Source organism: Mustela nigripes, chromosome X (assembly GCF_022355385.1).
Source record: "Mustela nigripes isolate SB6536 chromosome X, MUSNIG.SB6536, whole genome shotgun sequence".
In the NCBI taxonomy this organism is placed as follows: Eukaryota; Metazoa; Chordata; class Mammalia; order Carnivora; family Mustelidae; genus Mustela; species Mustela nigripes.
In genome coordinates this window covers 77,963,119-77,986,161 of record NC_081575.1, presented here as the reverse complement: position 1 = coordinate 77,986,161, position 23,043 = coordinate 77,963,119, and the positions used below count along the sequence as shown (strand labels likewise).

Sequence of the window (23,043 nt, the reverse complement as noted above, 5' to 3'; positions counted from 1 at the left end):
ACAATCAAAATCCATTCAGATCTCATGGCTGGCCATTTATATTTCCACATCCTTTTCCACTACTTGAACTATATCCTTCCCAGCCCTCTTTCAAGGCTCAGCCCAATCTGTGAAGCCTTTCCCAACTTTCAAACCCTCCTTCAAAATTAACCATGCCCCCTGGAGGGGGGCATGGTTAAGTACTGAGATGTTTGAGATAGCTCTTTACTAAAATAAGGCATATTTTTCATCAATTGCAATTGGCTCACAGTATCTACAACTTGGTTTTGTCTTTTACTAAATTGACCTCCATAAGTACTGAGATTCCCTTTTTTACGTGTGAATCCTCAGCAACAGGCATAGTACCTAGCCTATAGCAAGCAATAAATGAATATAAATAAATGACTCAGACATGTCTTTACCAGGAACCAGGGAAGATTTTAGGTGAGTATGGGAAGGATCTAATAATCACATTGGCACTTTAGATTTGTCTTAGAGCACTGTTGTTAAGATCACGAGCTCTGGAGTCAGACTGCCCCGGCATGAATCCTGGAATTTCAGCTCTGCCGTTTATTGCTGGGTGACTTTGGGCAACTTTCTAAACCTCCTGTGCCTTACTTTCTTATTTGGAAAACAGGGATAATACTGCCTCACAGGTTATTGTGAGGATCAAATGAAATAATTTTGTTGTTACCGCACACAGATTAGCGCCTGGCACATATAGTCAGTCACTGTCACCAGCAACCAGGTTAATAGTGACACCGAGGTCAAAAGTCCTTAAAGCTTGGGTGGCAGCAATGAAAACAAAGTAAAAAGAATCCTTATGAATGAACAATCTATTGAAAAATGTTCATTCAGGAAGGCAAACAAATGAATGTTCTATTTTTTTTTTTGCTACTTTGTATGTTTGAGATAGCTCTTTACTAAAAATTTTGTTATTAAAAACAGCTATAATCTATCCAATCCAGACACAGATTTGATGATGTGCACAAGTTCTAGCATGAATGGACTGTAGTCACAAACTCTATGACCACTGCAAGCTTCTTGATGCAGGTCTTCCAGTCTCTCAGATGAGATTTTTTTCCTCCACATTACTCCACCCAGGACCATTTCTTTATGATTCTCACAATTCCCTGTACTGTCTTCCAATTGTGACCACATACCCAAGAGCCTTGGTTGGAAAATGGGTTTGAGGTTTTGTCCTACCCAACCCTGTACTACTGTTTCTTCTTCCTGCCCACTTCCTTTACTTCTCAAGCCTTGCTATTCTCCACACGTAAGAACTTGAAACCTAAGAGTATGGGAAAGCAACAGAGCCAACAGGAATGGTGCCAAGAACTGGGGAAGGCTGCCAAGCTCTTCTCTAGGCCCCATATGCAGTGACCAACTACATGCAGAGTTTGGATTTAACTACCCATTGGGCCTCACGTGCTTGATATTCCTTTTTGCTCATGTTCATTCTCTTTCTCCCACTTAAAGTAGCCCTCCCAAACCCATAACCCATTCAAATCCAATCCATCCCTGAAGAACTAGAGATCCATCTTCTTCAAGAAGTCTCCCCTGACCCTTTTAGCCCATAGATAAACCCTCCCACACACAGATTTTGTATTACAGTCTGTACCATAAAGCATAATCACATACACACTTATACCATTAAATATATTTCATGTTTATATATTTGGTTTTCCAAGGGCAGGAAACCATGTTTCACAGTCCCTTAAACCCCTCACTCTCAGTGGTCTAACACTTGTTGAACAGTGACTGAATCAGTGGGTTTTTTTTTTTTTAATTTGTTTTAGTTAAGGCAGGAGGAGCTAGAGGCATGTTGAAATGAAAAAGCCTGAATGAACAGATGGGTAAAAAAAAAAACAAAACAAAACAAAAAAACGCACAGGGTCAAAATGGGGGGGGGGAAGTTGTATAAAAAAAGTATTCCATTATCTGCTTAACTGATTTGTTGCCAGGTTGGAAAGAGACATACGTAAGAGAGATGCCAAGTAGAGAATTGTGGAAAAAGGCATGTCAGCTTGAGGTAAAAGACAGCAGGAGAAAGATGGGATCACAAAAGAAATTTGGCTAAAACCCAGAGACAGGCCACTGGATAAATGAAGGTAAGGGGAGTTACTGGGATGACATGGGTAGATGTGGTTGTGTTGGTGAGCGAACCAGTAGGGGGGGGTATGAAAGGGTGGGTAGATGGATAAAATGATAAAGGTTAGGCAAGTGAATTAGCTGATTAGGCGGTGAGTAGATGGGGGACAGGTTAGCGGGTGGGTGGTTAGGTGTTTAGCTGGGAGGGAATAGGTGTGGGGCATATTATTTAAGATCCGGCCCCTCCCTCACCTTGACCCGGAAGCGGATGAGTGCTAGCCTCACGCAGTGGCTCAGGCAGGCCGGTGGCAGGAACCAGGCCCGTGGAGGAGGGGTGCCCTTGTTGCCCACGTGTCCCACGATCAGTTGCGCTGTCTGCCGTTCGGCCTGGCACCGACGGCCCCATTCGGCCAGCCGGTCCTTTCCCAGGCCCCCGGGGAACATGACCACCAGCTCCAGGCCGTCGCCGCCGGGATAGGCACAAGCCTGGCATAGCGCTGACAAGTAGCCCAGCATGGCGTTCCATTGGCCGCCACACACCCAGTCCGTCTGGTAGCCACCATAAAGCCGCGGAAGCGCCGAGCCCGCGTCCACAAGCACCCGGGCCCCGGGCAGCGGAGGGGGCGGCGGCGGCAGCGGCGGGTGCAGCCCAGGGTGCGCTTGGCCGTGGTGGTGGAAGTGGTGAGCGGGGTGATGGTGCCGAGTCGGCCCCGCGCCCCCGGAGTAGGCACCCAAGGCAGCGGGCGGGAGCGGCGGTTGCAGAGGCGCGGAGCCGCTGGTGGCGCGTGGAGCCCCGGGCGCTAGTGCTGCCGTAGGCGGCAGCTGACGATGCTGGTGCTGTTGCTGCTGGCGCGAGACCGTGCGCGCGAGTTTGAGGAGGTCCACGGGCACCACGGCCCCGGGACAGCGCTTCTCCAGGAACTCTTGGAAGCCCTGTACGCCCATGCTTCGTCGGTGGGCAGACAAGACAGCGGCTGCGCGAGCAGGTTAGGCGGCGATCTGGGCGCGAAGCTGGGGGCGGGCGCGTGCGCACTCCGCGGGGGGCGAGGGGGCGGGCAAAGGATTCCCTAGGGGGGGGGTGAGCGAGCGAGGGGAGGGGGGGGGGGGGGGGAGGAGACCACAGATCGGATTTGGGTGGGGAGAAGGGGTAAGGCCGACCCGATTTAGGAGAGGCTGGGAGGATAAAAGCAATGGCAGGGTCTACTGACTTCTTTCTCTACCCCCCCCCCCTCACCGGCCGCTCTTCACCGCTTCAAAAGGGGTGAAGCTTCTTCCTTCCACCTTCGGGAGCCATGTTGTCTCGTCTTCTCTATGGTACACGCTTTCCAGCTACGGGAGGGGGAGCGGGGCAGGGCGGAGGGGCATCCTGGGAGTTGTAGTCTTCTTTATGGCCTCAGGGTGCAGTCCAGGAACAAGATTACCACCTCTTTCTGTCCTAGCGCTCACAGGATCCAAGATGGCGGGGAGTGATATGTGTTTAGGATTTGCACTCCAATTCCCTCTATCCGCCGAGTTGCTTCAGGATATTTACCGCCTTTCCCAGGAAAAGGAGTTTGGGGGGAGAAGTGATGCATCATGGGAAAGGAAGTAGCGTGGATTAATTGAGATCAGCTAAACAACGCTAAAATTCGCTAGGAGGGAGCGTTTTCCTTTGGGGGGTATAATATGCGTAGTTTTTAATGAATGAGATGGGACATATGAAATTTAAGTGCTAACCAATATTTCTGTAGTAACCCACGTAACTTTTAACACCGTAATTCTTCGAAGAGTTGTTGACCCCAATTTATGAGTGGTGAAATCGACATTATTTGCCCAACCCAATGCAGAGACAAAATGAAATTGAGTATCACTTTTTTTTTCAGAAAGTTTTTGGTCAGGGAATAAGTACCAACACAGATTAAACTGCAAGTTGTACCTTTCCACTATTCACTGAGCTACAGCATCGTATAGTTAGGATCTTTGTTTCCAAATCTCACTGTGAATCTGTCAGGGAGCTCTTGCAGAGTAATTGCAAGGGCTACAATTGCAGATGTACAGAATTTTAGAAAAAAAAATAGATTTTCAGCTTCTCAGTTGATTCTGAGGTAGCAGTAACTGGCTTTTAGGGCCCACTCTTTTAGCGGGAGGAGGGCAGAAAACAAGATCTGTTTTATAATGATAAGTAGTAGCCATATCTGGCTTGGAACATAATGAAAGATGGGAGGTAATAGCAGGCAGAGTTAGAATGCAGAAGTGCAGAACCCAAGAGTAGTCAAGATGAATGAAGTTTGAGAACAGTCTAGTAGGATTCAAAAGCTGAAAATGCTTCAAACTCCATAAAGGAATTTATCATAAAAGAACAAGACAGAACAAGCTAGACTGGCAAGGAATAAATAGATGGTGAAGCAGTGCACACAGATAACTCTTGAAAACAAGCAGTGAAAGGAGAGCACAGTGGCTTGAAGGGATGAAAGATGGAAAGAATAGAGGTTTTCTAGTACAGTAAACACCTATTGGATTGTCTCTCAACCCTCATTTTCTGAGAATTGACCCTCCTACCATTGACAGAGTTACAGCAAAAACTGCCATGTTCTTATAACCATAGCTGAATGGTACAAAGGCAGGCAAATAATCCAAGCTGGGTCAATTAGAATCTCATTCCCTGGGGACGCCTGGGTGGCTCCGTGGGTTAAAGCCTCTGCCTTCGGCTCAGGTCATGATCCCGGGATCCTGGGATCAAGCCCTGCATCGGGCTCTCTGCTCAGCGGGGATCCTGCTTTCCCACCACCCCGCCTGCCTCTCTGCCTACTTGTGGTCTCCATCTGTAAAATAAATAAACTCTTTAAAGAAAAAAAAGAATCTCATTCCCTAGAAAATTGGAATTGGGCCAGAGATCAGTTTTTCTCTAAACATAAAACTTGGAAGCTGTCAGCAGTTTTACCACAGAGGGACAGAAGTAAAATATACTGGTCTATAGAAAGGGAAGAAAAATGCAGATTCCCAGCACAGAAATGAGAGATAGTCTTCATGTTTAAGTTCCAGGTTCTTTATCATTCCTGAAGCATTTTTGGTCTTGTGAGGCAACCCTATATCCTTACTATTACTATTTTTCAGGCAGAATTGGGTTAGAAACTACTTATGACAAAACAAAAACACATATACACACAAAAAGAACACCCTTCGGAGTGCCTGGGTGGCTCAGTGGGTTAAAGCCTCTGCCTTCGGCCCAGGTCATGATCCCAGGGTGGTGGGATCGAGCCCCGCATCGGGCTCTCTGCTCAGCAGGGAGCCTGCTTCCTCTTCTCTCTCTGCCTGCCTCTCTGCCTACTTGTGATCTCTGCCTGACAAATAAATAAATAAAATCTTTTTAAATAAATAAATAAAGAAAGAACACCCTTCAAGAACTGATATGGGAAATGGAGTGTGACAACTTACAGACCCTAAAATCTGGAACTGGCAGAGACTGGAGATCTCCCACATCAGTTAACAGGAAGTTGGCATTCTGTGGTATTTGGCAGTGAAGCAGTTGCTCATTGCTCTTGGGACTCAAAACAGAGCAGCCCTTCTGCCTGTATCAAGAAATGTGCAATTGCTGAGTGTTCAATTTTTGTGGGCTTTGCTGACTTAGAGCAGTAGAACTCTCTCATGTCAAATGTTTCACTGATTAGGAAATTGCTATCTAGGTAATTGGAATGAGGTTATCTGTATAAGCCTTATGGATTCCTTGTTTTCGAAATCCCCCAAGTGTGATGATGTCTCCCTCTGTAAATGCATTCAGCTGGAATGCAAGGAAGAGAGGATAGTTGTAACACACCCAAAGAAGATTAGAAAAGAGGGATGGGGTGGCTGGGTTGCTCAGTCAGTTAAGCGCCAGACTCTTCATTTTGGCTCAGGCTGTGATTTCAGGGTCATGGGATCAAGCCCCGTGTTGGGCTGGGTGCTCAGTACAGAGTCTGCTTCTCCCTCTCCTACACTCTCACTCTCATAAATAAAATCTTTAGAGACACAGAGAAAGACACCTCATAGCTTTGAACTCAGCCTATTATCATCTACCTAGGCTCTGAACTGGAGACCTTGAGCAGAATGCCAGAGGGAATAAGCCGAATCATTAGGTAGAGCGCTAAGAGATAGAACCTGCAACATGATGAGCCAGGTTATTCCCTTTAGTAGATCTGAAGATTCGAAGAGAATACTTTGACAAGATTTTTAGATCTTGTCTAGATCTTGGACTTGTTATTAGCATTCTGAGTCCCCTCAAATGAAATCCACAGGCAGTCAAATGAATTTTGAGGAAGTTGTCTCACCAGAAAATCTTTTATCTAGTGGATAGGGACCGTAAACAGTGATTTTCAAAGTATGGTTCCTGGACCAGCACATCAGCATCACCTACAAACTCAGAAATTCTCAGACCTCACCTCAGACCTGTAGAATCAGAAACTCTGTGAGAGGGGCCAGCAATCTGTGTTTTAAGTAATATCAAAGATAAAACTGGACATTAGTTAAAGCAGTGAAAGCTGGGTGAAGAGGGCACTTGTGATGAACACTGGGTGTTATATGTAAGTGACGAATCACTAAATTCTACTCCTGAAACCAATTTTACCATATATGTTAACTAGAATTTAAATAAAAACTTGAAATAAAATTTTAAAAAAAGGCAGCGAGAACAGATTTTATTCTGTAACCAGTAGGGGAAAAAGCTGGGCTCTCTTCCCACTTGTGCAGAGGTGACTGGGTGTTTTAAAGGGAGGATGAGGGAGGACAGAGAAAGACGGGGCAGGGGCTCAAGTAGAGTCAGGGAAGTGAAAAAATTACAAAAAGTGGGTAAGAGTGCAAAAGCGATTAGGCGAGGTAGGTCTGCTAGCTGGCAATTATCAAAGTTAGGGTGCTATTCCAACAGAGACTTCAAGATAGAGGCTCTAGCCTTCCTGATGATTACATTTCAAAGGAACGGCCCTCAGGTCCTTAAGAAATATCTTTCTGAGCTGTAAGAGATACATAACACATCTCAAGGGGGGAGGGGAAGAACTAACAATTGTAAGCCCTTTTTAGTAAATGCTCTAAAAAAGGGAAGTCAGGTTCCTATCTTTAAGTGTTGGCTAGAGCAACAGCCCTGAGCTTTCCAGATAGGAAATGGGTCATCCCAGGAACCAGCCTTAGGCTGCTAGAAGCCATACTAAGTTTGGTCAAGTCTCTTGGTGCAGGTGTTTGAAGGGAGTCAAGTCTCTTGGCGCAGGTGTTTGAAGGGAGTGTTTGTGTTGAGAAAAGTATTCACTGGTCTCTCCCCTCCAGGTGACTGGAATGCACTCTCAAGCATGAGAATCACTGCTCTTTTAGAACATGCCATAGGTCCAAGTACAGATGGTTAAGTGAGAAGGTGCATTAGTAAATTGACTCCCAAAAGGTTTTTTTTTAAATATTTTATTTATTTATTTGACAGAGAGATCACAAGTAGGCAGAGAGGCAGGCAGAGAAAGAGGAGGAAGCAGGCTCCCCGCCAAGCAGAGAGCCTGATGCGGGGCTCGATCCCAGGACCCTGAGATCATGACCTGAGCCTAAGGCAGAGGCTTTAACCCACTGAGCCACCCAGGTGCCCCCCCAAAAGTTTTTCTATGCCTGTAATTGATTTCCTTTATTCCTATCCGGGTGGAAAATGGTGCATACTTGGACCTGGTGGCTAATAATGGTTTATTATTTCCTAAAAGGTAAAACAGATTTTAATGGTGGTTAATCTATTTCTGTATTCCTCATGTTAGATCTATTGGTTGCAGTTAAGTTTACTAAAGGTTGCAGGATCAAAAGGAGCCACATTTAGGTTGTCACTGAAGTAGATGAGGAAGGGGCATGTCTATCCTATGCTGTTGCTTCTGGATGCAGAAGTTGCAAGTGACTTGCACTTAACCATGGATTCTGTTAGGTATGGGCATTTATGGAATTGTAGATATGGGGAAAATGGCATGTGTTTATGGGCAGTTAAGAGGAGTATAGGTAAACATCTGTTGTTTTGTCTTCCCAGCACCCCTTTTCTACCACCTTCTCTGCCTTATCCTCATGGTTGTAGCAGGAGCCATCCTTTATGTACCTTCACAGAGAATTTGGGACTGAGCTGGAGAAGAGTGAAAAATCCTGGCTGCATTCAACCATTTTATTTATATGTTCCTCAGGTCCATCTGCATTATCCCTGGGTTTTGTGAGACACCACCATCTTTATAATAAATTCCTCTTTTTGCTTAAGCTTGTTCAAATTGGATTTCTATTACTTGTACACAAGAGTCTTAACATACCTAATACAGGAGAAACTCGATGCTCAAAAGGCCAGAGAAAGTAGAGATAACAGAGGCCAAAGCCCTGAAAGCAGAAGGGGATAGTAGATGTCACAGAACAGTATTTAAGGTGCGTGCTTTGGAGCCAAGGTCTGGGTTCCAATATTAGTTCAACTCCTTATTAGCTATCTAACTTTAACAAGTTACTTAGCCTTTTGATCCCTACTGTATCTGTGAAATAGATATCATTAATATCTGTGTGATAGAATGTGAAATAGAAATCATTAATTCGTTCAACAGATTTGGTCCCTACTACATGCCAGGAATAAAGCTGGACACTGGGAGAAAGCAGTTTTTGGCAGCCGAGGAGATTAGAAAGGAGATGGATACTTACCTCAGAAGCTTATGGAGATTAAATGATGTAGAGTGCTTAGCATAATAAGTGGCACAGTACGCACCTAATTAATGTTCATTCTTATCATGAAGAGTGGAGAGAAGCATAAGGAGTATGCATGGAGAGTTCACACTGGACTCAATCTTCTGGAATCTTACACTTAAATAGCAACTAGCTCTTCAGTGTCTGCAAGGGGCCCACATAGCTTTCTCTATTGCCCAGAACCTTGGGGCCTGTTTGAGAGGCTATAAGCTCATATGGTTATAGGAAATAGTTAATTAGAAGGTCTAATGAGGCTGCCATATTTCTTGTTTTTCTTGAACCAGCAACTCTCTAATAGCAGGCAGGGAAGTCATTTGATTAGTAAACAATGACAGTGGTTCTCAACCCTAATTATATTAATATGTGGATGTAACAGTACTGGTTGTAGGGATGGGACAAAGACATATTATTTTAAATTGCAGTAAAATACATAAAACAAAATCTACCATCTTCACCATTTTTGAGTGTGCAATAGTGTTAAGTACATTCACATTGTTGTGCTTTATGTAGCTCCCCAGGCAGGTGATTTTAATATGCAGTCAGGGTTGAGAACCTCTGAACTGTAATGGAGAAAACTTACAAATACTGGTTTAATTTCTGAGGTTATTTCTTCATTAGTAACATGCATGCCAGCTAGTCCTTTGCAATTCTTCATCTATCTATCACAAGGTCCTGCTCCTATTCGGACCATTACCTATGCTGTACATCTTCAATTCTGTCTTGAGCTTCTGTTGTGTGACCGCACCTCCTTCTCCCCTACTACTACTCCTACCACTACTACTTCTTCAACTCCTTCAAAACACTTTAGGCACAGACAATTCTGCCATCTCATTCTTTTATCTAGTGATACACATTTTTTTCCTCAAATTATTTTCATATAGAGCTTTTGCAATATTAAATGAAGGCCAAATTAAAGGATTTTTTTTAAAAGATTTTATCCATTTATTTGACAGACAGAGATCACAAGTAGGCAGGGGAGGGGGGGAGAGCAGGTTCCCTGCTGAGCAGAGAGCCCGACTTGGGGCTCAATCCCAGGGCTCTGGCATCATGATCTGAGCTGAAGGCTGAGGCTTTAACCCACTAAACCACCCAGGCGCCCCAGTGATGCACATTTTAAGTGGGTTTTATATTGTCTTATTCCCCAACTTAAACACTTTCACCTCTGGACCTCACTCTTACATCATCTAGGACCTTTGGGGCCAATACCTAATCTCTTCCACCAACAGATTTCACATTGACTCACCGGTTGGGTTCAGTTTTGTCACCTGTTTCCTCTTCTCTTAAAATAGTGATAATGTAAGGTCCCTTGAGCAGTCATTACTATTATTTGAGCACACCTACTACGTGCAAGGTATAGTGCTAAGCCCTCTCTTTGCTTTTTCATTTAGTCTGGAAACAACCTGACTGAGGCAGCTATCCTTTTTATAGAAAAGGAAATCAAAGTGGAAAAGTTAAGCAGTGTTCCCAAGTTCACAAAGCCAGAATACAAATCTGGGTCTGTTGGACTCTAAAGAGTCTATCTGTATTAACCCAAACTGAAGGCAAATGCTCAACCAACTGAACCACCCAGGCACCCCTAAAAATATTTTTAAAATCCTCAGCTAACCTTGGGTATTTTTGACAGGTCTCTAACTCTTCCTCCAGGGCTGGTTGCATAAATATATGCTCAGTTCTTCTAAGTTATCGAGTGAATAAGTGATCGGACCTCATTTGGCAGTTTCCTAAGTCATTGCAGTGTAGTAAATGAGAGATGTGGAAGGGAAATTTCCAAATATACTTTTTTCCCTAAACATGCACCATAAACATTGTCAACATGAAAGGAAATCTCCTTAAGTTTGTGCAAAGGGCACATTTTGAATTCCTGTTTGTACCATAAACACAGTTCTATTCCTGAAATGATGAAACAAGCACTGGATATAACCTCATGAAAGACATTTAAAAAGAGCACCTACTAATCCTGATTAATAGATGGAAACTTAATGTAAATGTATGTGGATTATTTTTCCAACAGTGTATCTGAGAGTTGTATGGCCTGGGGTTTTTCCCATGAGCTTGGGAGTCAGACAGAACTAGGTTTGGGTCCAGGCTTCACCATTTCCTAGTTGTGTTAACCATGCCAAACTCTTTAATCTCTCTGATCCATAAATTTTCTCTGTAAGTTGAGATAGTAAGACTTAGCTTATAGGATTGTTTTTTGAATTAAAAATATCACAGGTAAAAGCCTAAATAACACAACAGGTACTTAGAAAAATCATAGTGAGTATTATAATTATAGCTCATTGATAAGAGTGGAGAACAGGTACAACTCAAAATTTGCTAGCGCTATATACATCAAGAGATAATCGATGGCTTGGTTAATTTGTTCAGCCAGCATAATCTATAGGACTAAATCTTTTAAATCTCCTAAAAATTACATTTGTTAAATGAAGAACCAGTTTAAGCCAGGTGACTGCAGTGACTATGAAAGCATTTTAATAAGATACCATACTCATTTTATTACACAGCCTTTATTTTCTGTTTCAAAACAAAATTTCCAAGAAACAAAACAAAATACTTACAATGGCTGGGTACAAATGAAATAAAAATCACAGTTTCAAAGAACCAAAATCAGTTGACTGCTTAAAGGCAGATCACTTGGTTTACCAAAGGAAAAAAAAGGTTAATGTCAAGAAGGATTAAAATTAAATTTAACATTCTTTCTATATAATGCTACATTCCCCAATTAAGAAAGGAGAATTCGCATATACAACTAAATGTTAAGTGTAAAGAAGTGGCTGAAATTCTGCATACTTCATAGCAAATTATGCATGAAAGTTTATTAAATGCATAAACTTCCTGAGTGGCTCCCATGCTGCACTAGGTCTACATGCTTAATATTCATATCAAACAAGTTACAGCTTTAAGTGATTGAGCATGACAGACCTTGAACAACTGCACTTTCCGATCAGTCACTATTTCTGCTGAGGGTATGGTCTGGCCCACAAACCTCAATCTGAAATCTTAACTTATAGTGGAAAAGAAATGTAACTTAAAAAACAAAACAAAACAAACAAAAAAACAACGGGAAGGATGACAAAGCACGCATTTAGGAGTTTATTTTACACTGGCACATTTTTTTTTTTCTCAAGAGCCCAGTTTCTCTTTTCCCTTCTTGCTTGACTTTTAGCCTTTTTTTTTTTTTTAAATTAAGAGAAAACCTTCCAGAATGGGAACTGTCGGTTTGTACACTCTTCCAACTATCTCACTTGAAAATAACTTCAGTGTCACCTAAGCACTATGCCAGGCCCCTTCCTATGTTGGCTATCAAGAACCCTGACCAATGTTTGTGTTGATCCTTCACATAAAAAGACTGTTTCCATGGTGAACTGAAAGCATTTGGCTCTGTCAAAATTTCATACTAATTTCAAAGGACTTTACCAAGTTTGAGTGTCACAATTTTATAGCCTGTATTGGTTTAAAAAAACAAAACTGATTATCAGAAATTACATTTATCAAATCAATGGCCTTTTCTACACAACAACCCCCCACCGGTTCATCTTCAAAACCAAAGGGGGATAAAAAAAAAGTCCCCAATATACTATAGAATGAAAAAATGAACAATCTATTCTAGAAAATGGCCTGCACCCCACCTCAAATCTCAAGTTTCTCTAAACCAAACAGAAGATTAAATAACTGAATCCCAAATATATTTCAGGAATGTATTTGTGCATGAAGCCTGAAATACAGTATTTGCTAACATTAAATATGCTGTAGTGTTATACACAGTAACCATGTGAAACAAAGAACATGTGGCTTATAAACATTAGCTGAGTGTTCTGGAAAAAGAAAAAGAATGCATCATTTCATCCTTCAGTAAAGACAGCAAAGAAGAAAGTCAATGCCTCCAATAAACTTTAGAGATTGAATAAATAGTTACCACCAACTACAATTCAACTAAAAGCATACAGCCATTTTAAGGTAACAAAATACCACTGAAAATACCTAGCAGTATGCTAATATGCTGAATGACAGGCCACTGCTGTAGGATTGAGCAAATATGTCACTGTGATAGTTAAAGCAATTTCAACACATAGCCCTTTAGGCACACAGACAAGAAATGCACCTTTAGTAAAAGATGCAAAGTTGCAGGCACTGGACTGTCTAGATACTTTCTTACCATTTCTTTTAGGACTGACTCCTAAAACTAAATCCTACATTGCCACCAGCTGGATTTCTTTCTCTGCTCTCCTTCCCCAGATCCCAAAAGTTTATTCTGCAGAGGCACATGGCTCTCATCACTTAAACACAGATTGGTGGCAGAGTGGTGGTTCCTCTCATATCGAACTCATGCTTAGCACTGGGACTAGGAGGCAGGCCAGATTTATAACCTGAAAGAATACTGAGAATCAAGGCAAAAAAGCAAGTTTCACAGGCAGTGTTTACTTGTGCACCCCTAAACAGCACTGAAAACGAGGTAGATAAACGAAAGTAATTGGACTGGGTTAAATCTGGGGTTCTAAAATGATACATCCCTTCATATTGTACATAACACTCCACACTCAATCCAAAAATCACAGCGGAAAAGTGCCTTTTAAACTTTCACAGATAATTTTGCTGTCAAACCATGAGAATTCATGCTTGATATAAAACTGGCAAGAAAAGGATGAAAAACAAAAGGGATATTTGTTATATTACAGCAAATTACCTTAAATAGAGATTCAAGACTGCTACAAATATACATAGAGTTATTTTCATTAGATTTACACCAATACTGGTTTCATAGTCTTATGGTGTTACACCCAACTTCACAAACATAGCAGCATGTACTTCATGATGAAATGCTCACATTGCCACATATGGAGATACAGTACTATTCATCAGACTTGTACTTTGAGAAGTAAACATAGAGGTTGGACATACAGACTATCCCCCAAATAAACTTTACAAGTAGGATGGTTTAGTACAACCTCTTTCTCCTACAAAAAGGAAAATGAAAAGGACAGTTTTGGGTAGAAGGCCCTTGTTATATAGTAGGCTCTTTGTTAAGTAAGAAGGGAATTTCTGAGCTTCACCTCAAGAGTTAACTGCTTTTGGGAAGGAAAATTACCTCAGCAAGGATGAAAACAGCACTATTATATGAGTTAGCAAAATTATGAAATAATGTAAAACCCCTACTTAGAAAACTAGCCAATATTTACAGTCAAAGTGACTATAATCTGAATCAAACATTTAATGAGAAAAAAAATAAAAACCCACAGTGATGTGAATAACACTGTTTTCATTTCTGCACAAACTCACTTTTTTTCTGTATTTTTAAACTTATACATGTTACATATACATAATGTATACATAACATATGTTAATCCAACTACTGCGGTCAGCATGGAGACAGCAGTATGCTATTCACTATCTTCAAACTTCAGAAGACTACTTTTCTTTCCAGCAAAAAATCTGAAAAGATTCTAAATATTACAAGGCACTGCAAAAGTCTGCAGGCAAATGAATGATGAATCATACCTAAAACAGAGGTGGTGGCAAAATGTGGGACATTTGATGTAGAGCAGCCATTAATAAATGTAATTGTGCATGTCATCCATGGAGGTTTTTTTCATCCTGGGATATACTGTTTAAAAGCATTACATGTAGAGAGGAAGGGATCTTAAAACCTGCAGGATTTTCACTTTATAGGTTGTAAGTCTTAATGTAATTACACAAAGCCAACTCTTATAATGAAACACGAGCAGTTTTAAAGAATTACGGATTTTAGGTGCATTGTTTTTGTACACATGGAAAACAATGCAATGCAAGTATTTGCATTACACTAATGTCCTAAAATCACTGCGACTTGCAAACCAATACTGTAGGAGAAATTTGAAGAATCTGTACAGAAGAGACTCACCCAAACCACAGTATGATTTATGAAAAGAAACTGTGGCTCTTATCAACAGCAATTCTGAAAATGCTGCCTTAGACACCCCAAAGGATAGTGACAAAATCTTTATGATGTTTAGTGTGATCCTCAGGGAAGCAATACCAGACACACTTTTTTGAAAAGGGGTACTGAATGTCACAAAGTAGACTATGAAAAAAAAAAAAAAAAAAAAAAAAAAGTATACCTATTGAGTTTTCCTCATTACCTGGCAAGCTCATGGGGTAAAAATTTTAGAGGAACATGGGGGAAAATCTGTTCAAAGAAATGTTGGGTGGTAATATGGAATGGTTACCAGTCGATAGAATTCATTATCAGGTAATTGTATGGTAGAAATGACCCTGAAATTTTCAGAGTAAAAAGTATTTCAAACATGTGGATGTGATAGTTGATTAATACCATTTAAGAATTCTATTTGGGTTTCACAGACTGAGCATTAGGTAACTCTGTGACCAGCCTTTTAGGATTATTATAGTTAGCCTCCTTGAAAAGCAAAAAGTGTATATTTTGACATTGTCTCACCTCCTTCTAAAACTGGATAAAACCCAGTAAAGTGCAACTTGACAGTGATCTCTCTCAGATTCTAAAAAGAGGCTGCCAAAATCATGTAAGATCTAAAATCATCTAGGATGCTATATATACTAACAAGAAATTATAACAACTAAAAAAATGGCAATCCCCCCCTCAAAAAAAAAGCTAAGGGCAACTTAAATAGTGTCCTTTGAGGGTCTACCTTTTCACTGCAGGACAGTGTATACCCCACACCTTAGAACCCTGTAAAGCCAGTGTTTCATGTTTAAGTCTCAAAACCTACAACCTACTGTGTCAAGTACATTTTACTTCAGAACAATGGATCAATAGAGGTGTAACTTGAATCCTCTTTGTTCGGAATACCAAGATTCCCCCAAAATGAGATTCATATCAGCTGCAATATATCCCTTACAAAAGAATGCAAGCCAAACCAGTGCCTCTCAGATGCTCAAAAACAATGTAGTGTGCACATGAGAAACAAGGAGATAGCTGCTTTGAATTACTATTGAAATCCTAAAGCAGCTACAGTATCTGCAGAATCAAGGAACTGTTACAGTTCTGTTTTTTCCTTTCTCTCCGCCTCACCTAAAACAAGGCTTCACTCCTCCTGCTGTGACGACGGGAAGAAAATCACATTAAAAAGGGCTCATGGTCTATATTGGTTGACAAAGTTATTCTAATTTCATATACCAAAACGTTTCCTGCAGCAAGTTACCCTGCCTTCTGGGAAAGGTAAACCTAAGATAAACATGTGAAGAATCCCATAAAACTCCAGCTGTTCGAGGGTCTCACTTCGTCCACATTTGGGGAATATCAATTTAAATAGTTTTTATACATTTTAAAGTATCATCCAGCTGCAGATAGCAGCAGTAAAAAATGGGGGCTTTTCAGCAATTCATGGAAAGTGTCCTGGAAATGGTAATGCTCAAGCTGAGCTTATTAAAGCATTCTGAACGGTATTTTTAAAAAATCAAGTATCAAAGAGGATAGGATCTGAAGTGAAAAAACATTTCTGTGTGCAGTGCTCTATGTACAAACTGCACAGTTCTACAGAATGATGAGCTATATAAAATACCATAATGGAACAACAACAACAAAAATTCAGGGAAAAGTAAACTTAAATGAGGGAAAATATGGCAGAACCAAGAAGAAGAACGTTTAGTATCTTAGGTGTCCTGAAAATAATTCTGAAAAAAAAATCTCCCTTTTCTTCCTCTCTACTCTGATTCATTTGGGACCAGGAGGGATTGCAGATGGATTCTGCACTGATGAAGCTGGAAATGCCTGTAAATTCATTCCCGGCTGGAATGGTCCCCCAGATTGAGTAGGAATTACTACAGACTGTTGCGGTGTTCCTGAAATTCCTACCCACTGTACTGGGTACCCTGGCCCCCCCACAGCATTATATTGACAAACATGGGGCATTCCATATGATGATAATGGCCCAGGAAATGAAGGGAGTGGGAGTCCTTGTGGCAAGGAGGTTGGGACAGCTCCACGGATTTGGGACAGAGAAGAAATCCATGTTGGTGTGTAGCCCATAGTAGATGGAGTATTCTAACAAAAACAAAAATAAAAACAAAAGATCAGTTCATTTGGTCGATGCTTTTACCCATCTATATTCCTTCCTATTCCTTCTGGCTTACTATTTCTATTATTACTATAAGAGGCTACCACTTTTGGAGCACCTTTCTGTGTGCCAAGCATTGTTGCATACCTTATTTATTTCCTCTTCATTACTGCCTTTTAAGGGAGGCATTTTTGGATAAAGAAACTGAAGCTCAAAACTGATGACACCCAATATCACTAAGCAACTTGACAGTGAGGTGAGGATTTGAATAGAGTTCCAGCTAACTCCAAGGACCCTGCTAAATCTCTGTTCACAGTTTAATACTGTCCATTTCTTTATGGTAGCAGTACTCTTCTTTTTTTTTTTTTTTAAGATTTTATTTATTTATTTATTTATTTATTTATTTGACAGAGAAATCACAAGTAGATGGAGAGGCAGACAGAGAGAGACAGAGGGAAGCAGGCTACCCGCTGAGCAGAGAGCCCGATGCGGGACTGGATCCCAGCACCCTGAGATCATGACCTGAGCCGAAGGCAGCGGCTTAAACCAGTGAGCCACCCAGGCGCCCCTACTCTTCTATTTTTATTTCCTTCTGCTAGCCCCATGAATTTTTTTCATTCAGCACCACAGACCAGCTTAATAGGTAATTCTTTGGACACAGACGAGCATGATATAGTGTGGCACAGGGGAAGAGTCTAGTATATACATTAGGTGCTCAACAAATGTCACTGCCCTACCCACTTCTCATTGCCTTAAAGTCTAAAATTCCCATTGCATTTTTGGAAGTTTAAACTCAAGACAATTATGTTTTTGGCAGTACTGTGAAAATATATTCCTGCCTGACTCTCCTTATCATGTCCTATTGTGATTACACACATCTATCAAGATTACTGAAATTTTATGCACACAGTAATAGTAAGTCAAACGGAAGTAAATAATTCTCACTTAAAGTAGAGTTTGGTATCAGTCCCAAATGCTTAGTTCTTTTAAGCTGACTAGTCAAGCTAAAAGCCTTTCAAATAAACGTTGAAAGTAAAAGCTTTTGCTTGACTCAATAATGAATGACTGTATCTCATGTGGTGAAAAAACACATTTATTTCAAATTCAGTTATCTCTTCCTCATATCAGTGTTTTAGTTCCATTAAAGTAAAATTTAATACCTCTGATTCAAAAGGGCACATATAGTATGACTGCATTTTTATGAAGTCATTTCCATGTATACATATACAGACATAGAAAGATATATGAAATGGTGTTTATAGTTAGTGACAATTATTTAGAGGTAGTGGGATTTGAAGGTGGTATTTTAAGATTTGTACTTTTCTGCACTTATTAAATTCTACAATGAACATTATTTTACAAACAATAATGTGATTTTTATTTTTAAAAAAGACAATTGGAGATGGTTTCTTATACTTAACCTTCTGCATATTTCAAAGGAATTTGAGATTCAAATGACCTCTAGTCTTTCCTCTACCAAAACACACTGCCTACGCATGTTCCACATCTTGTGAATGGTACACTGGAATGATAGCCAGTAATGGCAGCCAGAAACCTAGTCTTGACCACTTTCCTCTTGATGTACATCCATTCCATCACTAAATCTTGTCCCTTTTTTCTCCTTAAAGTAGGCTCCATGCCCAGTGTGGAACCCAATATGGGTCTTGAACTCACGACTCTGAGATCAACACCTGAGCTGAGATCAAGAGCTGGACACTTAACTGACTGAGCTACCCAGGCACCTCCATTTTATCCCTTAAACATTTCTTAGAATCTGTTCAATTTTATCTCAGCTTCTCTTTATATAGACTACTGTGACTAACTCTCAATTCATCTATCAACTTCTACCCTCCCCCTCCCCCATAATCCTTTCTTCTTGCTTCAAGTCAGAGTAATATTTTTGAAAAGCAAATTTGATGTTAACCCTAGGGCTTCAACGGCTAACAACTTTTTTTTCCCTCCTGCTACCCCTCTTTCTTAAAATAAAGACAAAGTTCCTTATCATCACCACTTTTAAGACCCTCCTGGCCTCCTTAGATTGACCGCATACCAACTCCTGTCTGCTCTCTTCACTTCAGCCAAACTAGCTTATTTTCAGTCCCCTCATGATCCCTTTACCCATACATGACTTTTGCATAAGCTGTTCTTTCTGCTTGGAATCACATTCCCTCTCCTTTTCACCTACTTAACACCTACTCATTCCTCAGATCTCTATTCAATCAGCACTTTTTCGGTGAAATTTGACTTCCCTTCACTAGATCAAATCTCTTACCTATGATATCTTAGTTTTTCCTTTGTAGTCCATATTATAGCTATAATTTTATATTTATATGTTTGTTCATGTTGAACTGTCCCACCAGAGTGTAGTTCCAAGAGATAGGGCACATACTTGTTTTTGTTCATCAAACCTAGTGTCTAGGACGGGGCTTGGCACATAGTAAAGGGCCTAATATAATTGTGACAAATTTTCTTATTTTTCAATTTTTCTAAGCTCAGTAACAAGCAAGAACATCAGGTTATGAGATGAGTTTTCCACAAAAAGATGTAATCAAGTTAACTCAAAATACAAAAGTAGTTACTACCTTGTGCTAGTTACTCTATAGGTGTTACCTCATTTAATCCTCACAGCAATCTTCTAAGGTAGGTATTAACTGTTTAAAGACCTTAATTACTTTTGTTCATACTCCATTTTCTACTCATTTTCCCTCCAAAATCCCCCATTATGCTGCAAAAAACCATCCCCCTACTAGTCAACAAAAGTCTCCATTCACAGAGTACTCAGAGGCTCTCTCACTGGCAACACCAATGCATTTATGCCTTGAAATTTGCCTCTAAAGACTTCCAGTGTTTACAATGGTAATATTATCTGTGTATAAATCAGTGCCAGGAGTAAGATAAATACAGAGTCCCCAAGAAATATACTGCTTACTATTTTGGGAAATCTAGGCTTTTGAAATTTTTATTCAACATTAACACTAACTGTATTTTCAGCCTCTTTACCAAACACATGCAATGACTACAAATATACACATACATGTACACAAATATGACAGAAAAACAGACACACAAATATATCTCTTTCAATTATGAGGGTTCAGATTCTAAGCCCTGATTCACATTTTAGTAGATTTACTCATCATGAAAAAGTGATACTTTACAAAACTCAAACACAGAGAAGTACAAAGTAAAATAAGGCCCAAATTCCACCATCCTACATATTGTTAATAGCTCTTCCTATTTCTATGTGTATATACATATATCTAATGTCCATAATTTTAAACAAATACTGTATATACTATTCTCTAAGCCTACCTTCTTCCCATTCCAGATGCACTGAGGACATCTTTCCATATCTCAAATGCATGTACATCTGACTAAAGCCATATGCAATTAACTAGGCATCTCATCCCATGAATTTAAGATGCCTTTCATTATATTCTAGCTTAAAGAGCTTTAAAATTATTTTGAAAAATGAACAACTAAGATCACTCAGTAGTTCTAAGAATACTGACATACAACATATGATAGCTTTTCCTCAAAACCAAACTCTTCTTGCACCACAGGACTGAATTAACCATCACTCTAGATGCTTTCTTTTTGATACTTGATGGTTAGATTTTTGGGTATAAAAGTCTAAAACAAGGGACAGCAACCTATAGCCTGCCACCTGTTTTTGAAAGTCAAATTTTCATGGAATAAAGCCACATGCATTCACTTATGTTTTGTCTATGGCTGCTTTTGCCCTCCAACAGAGTTGACTAGTTGCAACCACATGACTTGCAAGTATTTAATAACTGGCCCCTTCTCAGGAAAAGGTTGCTGACCCCTGGTCTAAAAGATAATCTGCTCAAGGATATACTGAATCTAGATAAGGATAAAAGTCTCTATGTTGTCAAATCACACCATTCTCTCATAGTGACTAAGTGAATCAATTTTTACGGTTTTATTCTTTTCTTTTTTTTTTTTTTTTAAGTAAGGTCCATGCCCAGTGTGGAGCCTAACATGGGGCCTGAACTCACAACTGCAAGATCAGATCAGGACCTGAGCTGAAATCAAGAGTCAGACCCTTAACTGACTGGGCCACCAAGGAGCCCCTGGTTTTAGTTCTCATAAATAAAGAGGAACATGTAAAAACAACTTACCTCATATACTTTGTTCCAGTTGTCTGACTCTAGTTTGTGTTGACTCTGTTTGAGTTGGTTTAAACTTGGCTTAATAAGAGAATTTCCTACTGTTTCCTTTGTCCAGTCATCCACCAGTTTATGTAAGTCATCTGTGAACATCCCTTTTTTACTAGCTGGAGATTGCTGGCATGATGCTACATTACTTTCCACACACAATGGATCTAGAAGAAAAAACAGTAAAACCATAAAAATGGAATTAGAAGTGATAAATACTGTTCTTTGGCCAACAGTGCAGTTGACAGAACCCCACATATGGGGTACAGATAGGATAACCAGATATTTGAGTTTATCTGAGACAGTCCTGGTTTAAAAGCTGTTGCCCTGGAGTAATTATTAACAGTATACCTTTAACTCTCAAAAGTTTTCTCTTGTTGGATGGCAAATTATATGGTCACCTTGGTATAAGTCAAATAAGGTATAAGTTATAAGTCAAATATAATATTTCTATTCTTTCTAAAAACATTAGTGCCAATTATAATCTTTACATTGGTTTCTTCAGATACTCAGAAGTTTTAAAAAACAATCATAGAATGTTAAAATTTAAAAGAATCTTAGAAGTCTAATCCAAACCACTTGTTTTATAATGGACAAATGAGCCACAGAAAAAGAAAGGCATGCCTGAGTTCTTGCAATTCTTGCAATTAGTCATCAGCTGACTCAGACTTGGAATGCTCAAGTGTAGACGAGGATGCTCTCTCTTTTCAGTATACCATACTGACTTTAAACAAGTATCAGAAAACTAGAATCTCATTTAACTTTTTAACCAATATTTTTGTTTGTTAATGATAAACAAATGGCAGAAACAAGAATACAGATGGTATATGAACCTCATGAGTTGTAGAGCATAAGATGTCCAAAGAAATGAAACAAATCAATTACAGAAGTTGTCCAAATAAATGAAGCAAATCAATTATAGAAGTCTCTGTTAGCAAAAAATTCCCTAATCTGAACATCACACTAAATCTTTCAATTATTCAGTACTATTACACATTTGCTAAATCATTCTCATAGAAAAAATTCATAAAGTTCCAATTCCTCTGATTTATAAGCCAAAACTTACGGAGTGGATTTAAAATAAATTTTAGGGGGTGCCTGGGTGGCTCAGTGGATTAAGCCACTGCCTTCGGCTCAGGTCATGATCCCAGGGTCCTGGGATCGAGTCCCGCATCAGGCTCTCTGCTCAGCAGGGAGCCTGCTTCCCCCCTCTCTCTCTGCCTGCCTCTCTGCCTGCATGTGATCTCTCTCTGTAAATAAATAAAATCTTTAAAAAATAAAATAAAATAAATTTTAGGAAATGCAGTTGTGAAATATAAGCACAATAACATTTTTAGGAACTTTATTAAACAAGAACATGAACATTTCTTGTACATTTGTTATGGTACTTTTTTAATTGTGAAAAATACGGAAATTGCTGAAGATGATGCAAGAAGCCTCCATATTAACATTTTCAAAGTAATTTTCTTTATCATTTTTGAAACTTCTAACAGGCCTGTGATATAGACTCAACAAGTATTCTACTTTTTGCATGAGAAGAATGGGATCCAGAAGCGGAGGTTATATGCTGGGGTTAGAACCCAGGTATCCTGACAGATCAGTGTGCTTTCCATTGTACCATACCAACCCACAGAATACACTGGGAAATGAATGGGGAACTTGCTTCAAACGGAGGAACATGATGATATGAATGAGTGCTTATACAAAGTCTGTGATTCTCTGTATTACTGAAAGCTTAGATTCAAGGGGATTAAATATTAAATAAAAACATTAATGAAAATTGTTTAAGAAGAGTTTAATGAATTAATTGGACCATCTTCACATATACAAAAGAGTTTTTTTTTTTTTTTTATTTTTTTTTTTTTGATAAACATATATTTTTATCCCCAGGGGTACAGGTCTGTGAATCAACAGGTTTACACACTTCACAGCACTCACCAAATCACATACCCTCCCCAAAAGAGTTTTTTTTTTTAAGATTTTATTTATCTATTTGACAGAGAGAGAAATCACAAGTAGGCAGAGAGGCAGGCAGAGAGAGAGGGAAACAGACTCCCTGAGTGAGCAGAGAGCCCGATGTGGGGCTCGATCCCAGGACCCTGAGATCATGA

At 40.0% G+C, this 23,043-nt stretch overlaps 2 protein-coding genes and 1 long non-coding RNA gene across 5 annotated transcripts in view; 1 reads left to right on the top strand and 2 right to left on the bottom strand.

Annotated features, from left to right (window-relative positions):
• FAM120C (family with sequence similarity 120 member C) overlaps positions 1–3,015 on the bottom strand; it is a 123,081-nt gene extending 120,066 nt beyond the window's left edge. For all 3 annotated transcript variants that reach the window (XM_059386008.1, XM_059386010.1, XM_059386009.1), the window contains exon 1: positions 2,323–3,015. In XM_059386008.1, the coding sequence (XP_059241991.1) occupies positions 2,323–3,015 (693 nt within the window). The remainder of the gene's footprint in view (positions 1–2,322) is intronic.
• Positions 2,966–8,280, top strand: LOC132007727 (uncharacterized). Its single transcript, XR_009401424.1, has 2 exons — positions 2,966–3,056; positions 8,063–8,280. It is a non-coding gene; the product is annotated as an uncharacterized LOC132007727 (long non-coding RNA).
• A 2,954-nt stretch (positions 8,281–11,234) lies between these two features.
• Positions 11,235–23,043, bottom strand: part of WNK3 (WNK lysine deficient protein kinase 3) — a 169,660-nt gene continuing 157,851 nt past the window's right edge. Inside the window, exons 22-23 of the mRNA XM_059385248.1 lie at positions 20,897–21,099; positions 11,235–16,741 (exon numbers count right to left, since the gene is read on the bottom strand). Of these exons, the coding sequence (XP_059241231.1) occupies positions 16,412–16,741; positions 20,897–21,099 (533 nt within the window). The 3' untranslated portion in view covers positions 11,235–16,411. The remainder of the gene's footprint in view (positions 16,742–20,896; positions 21,100–23,043) is intronic.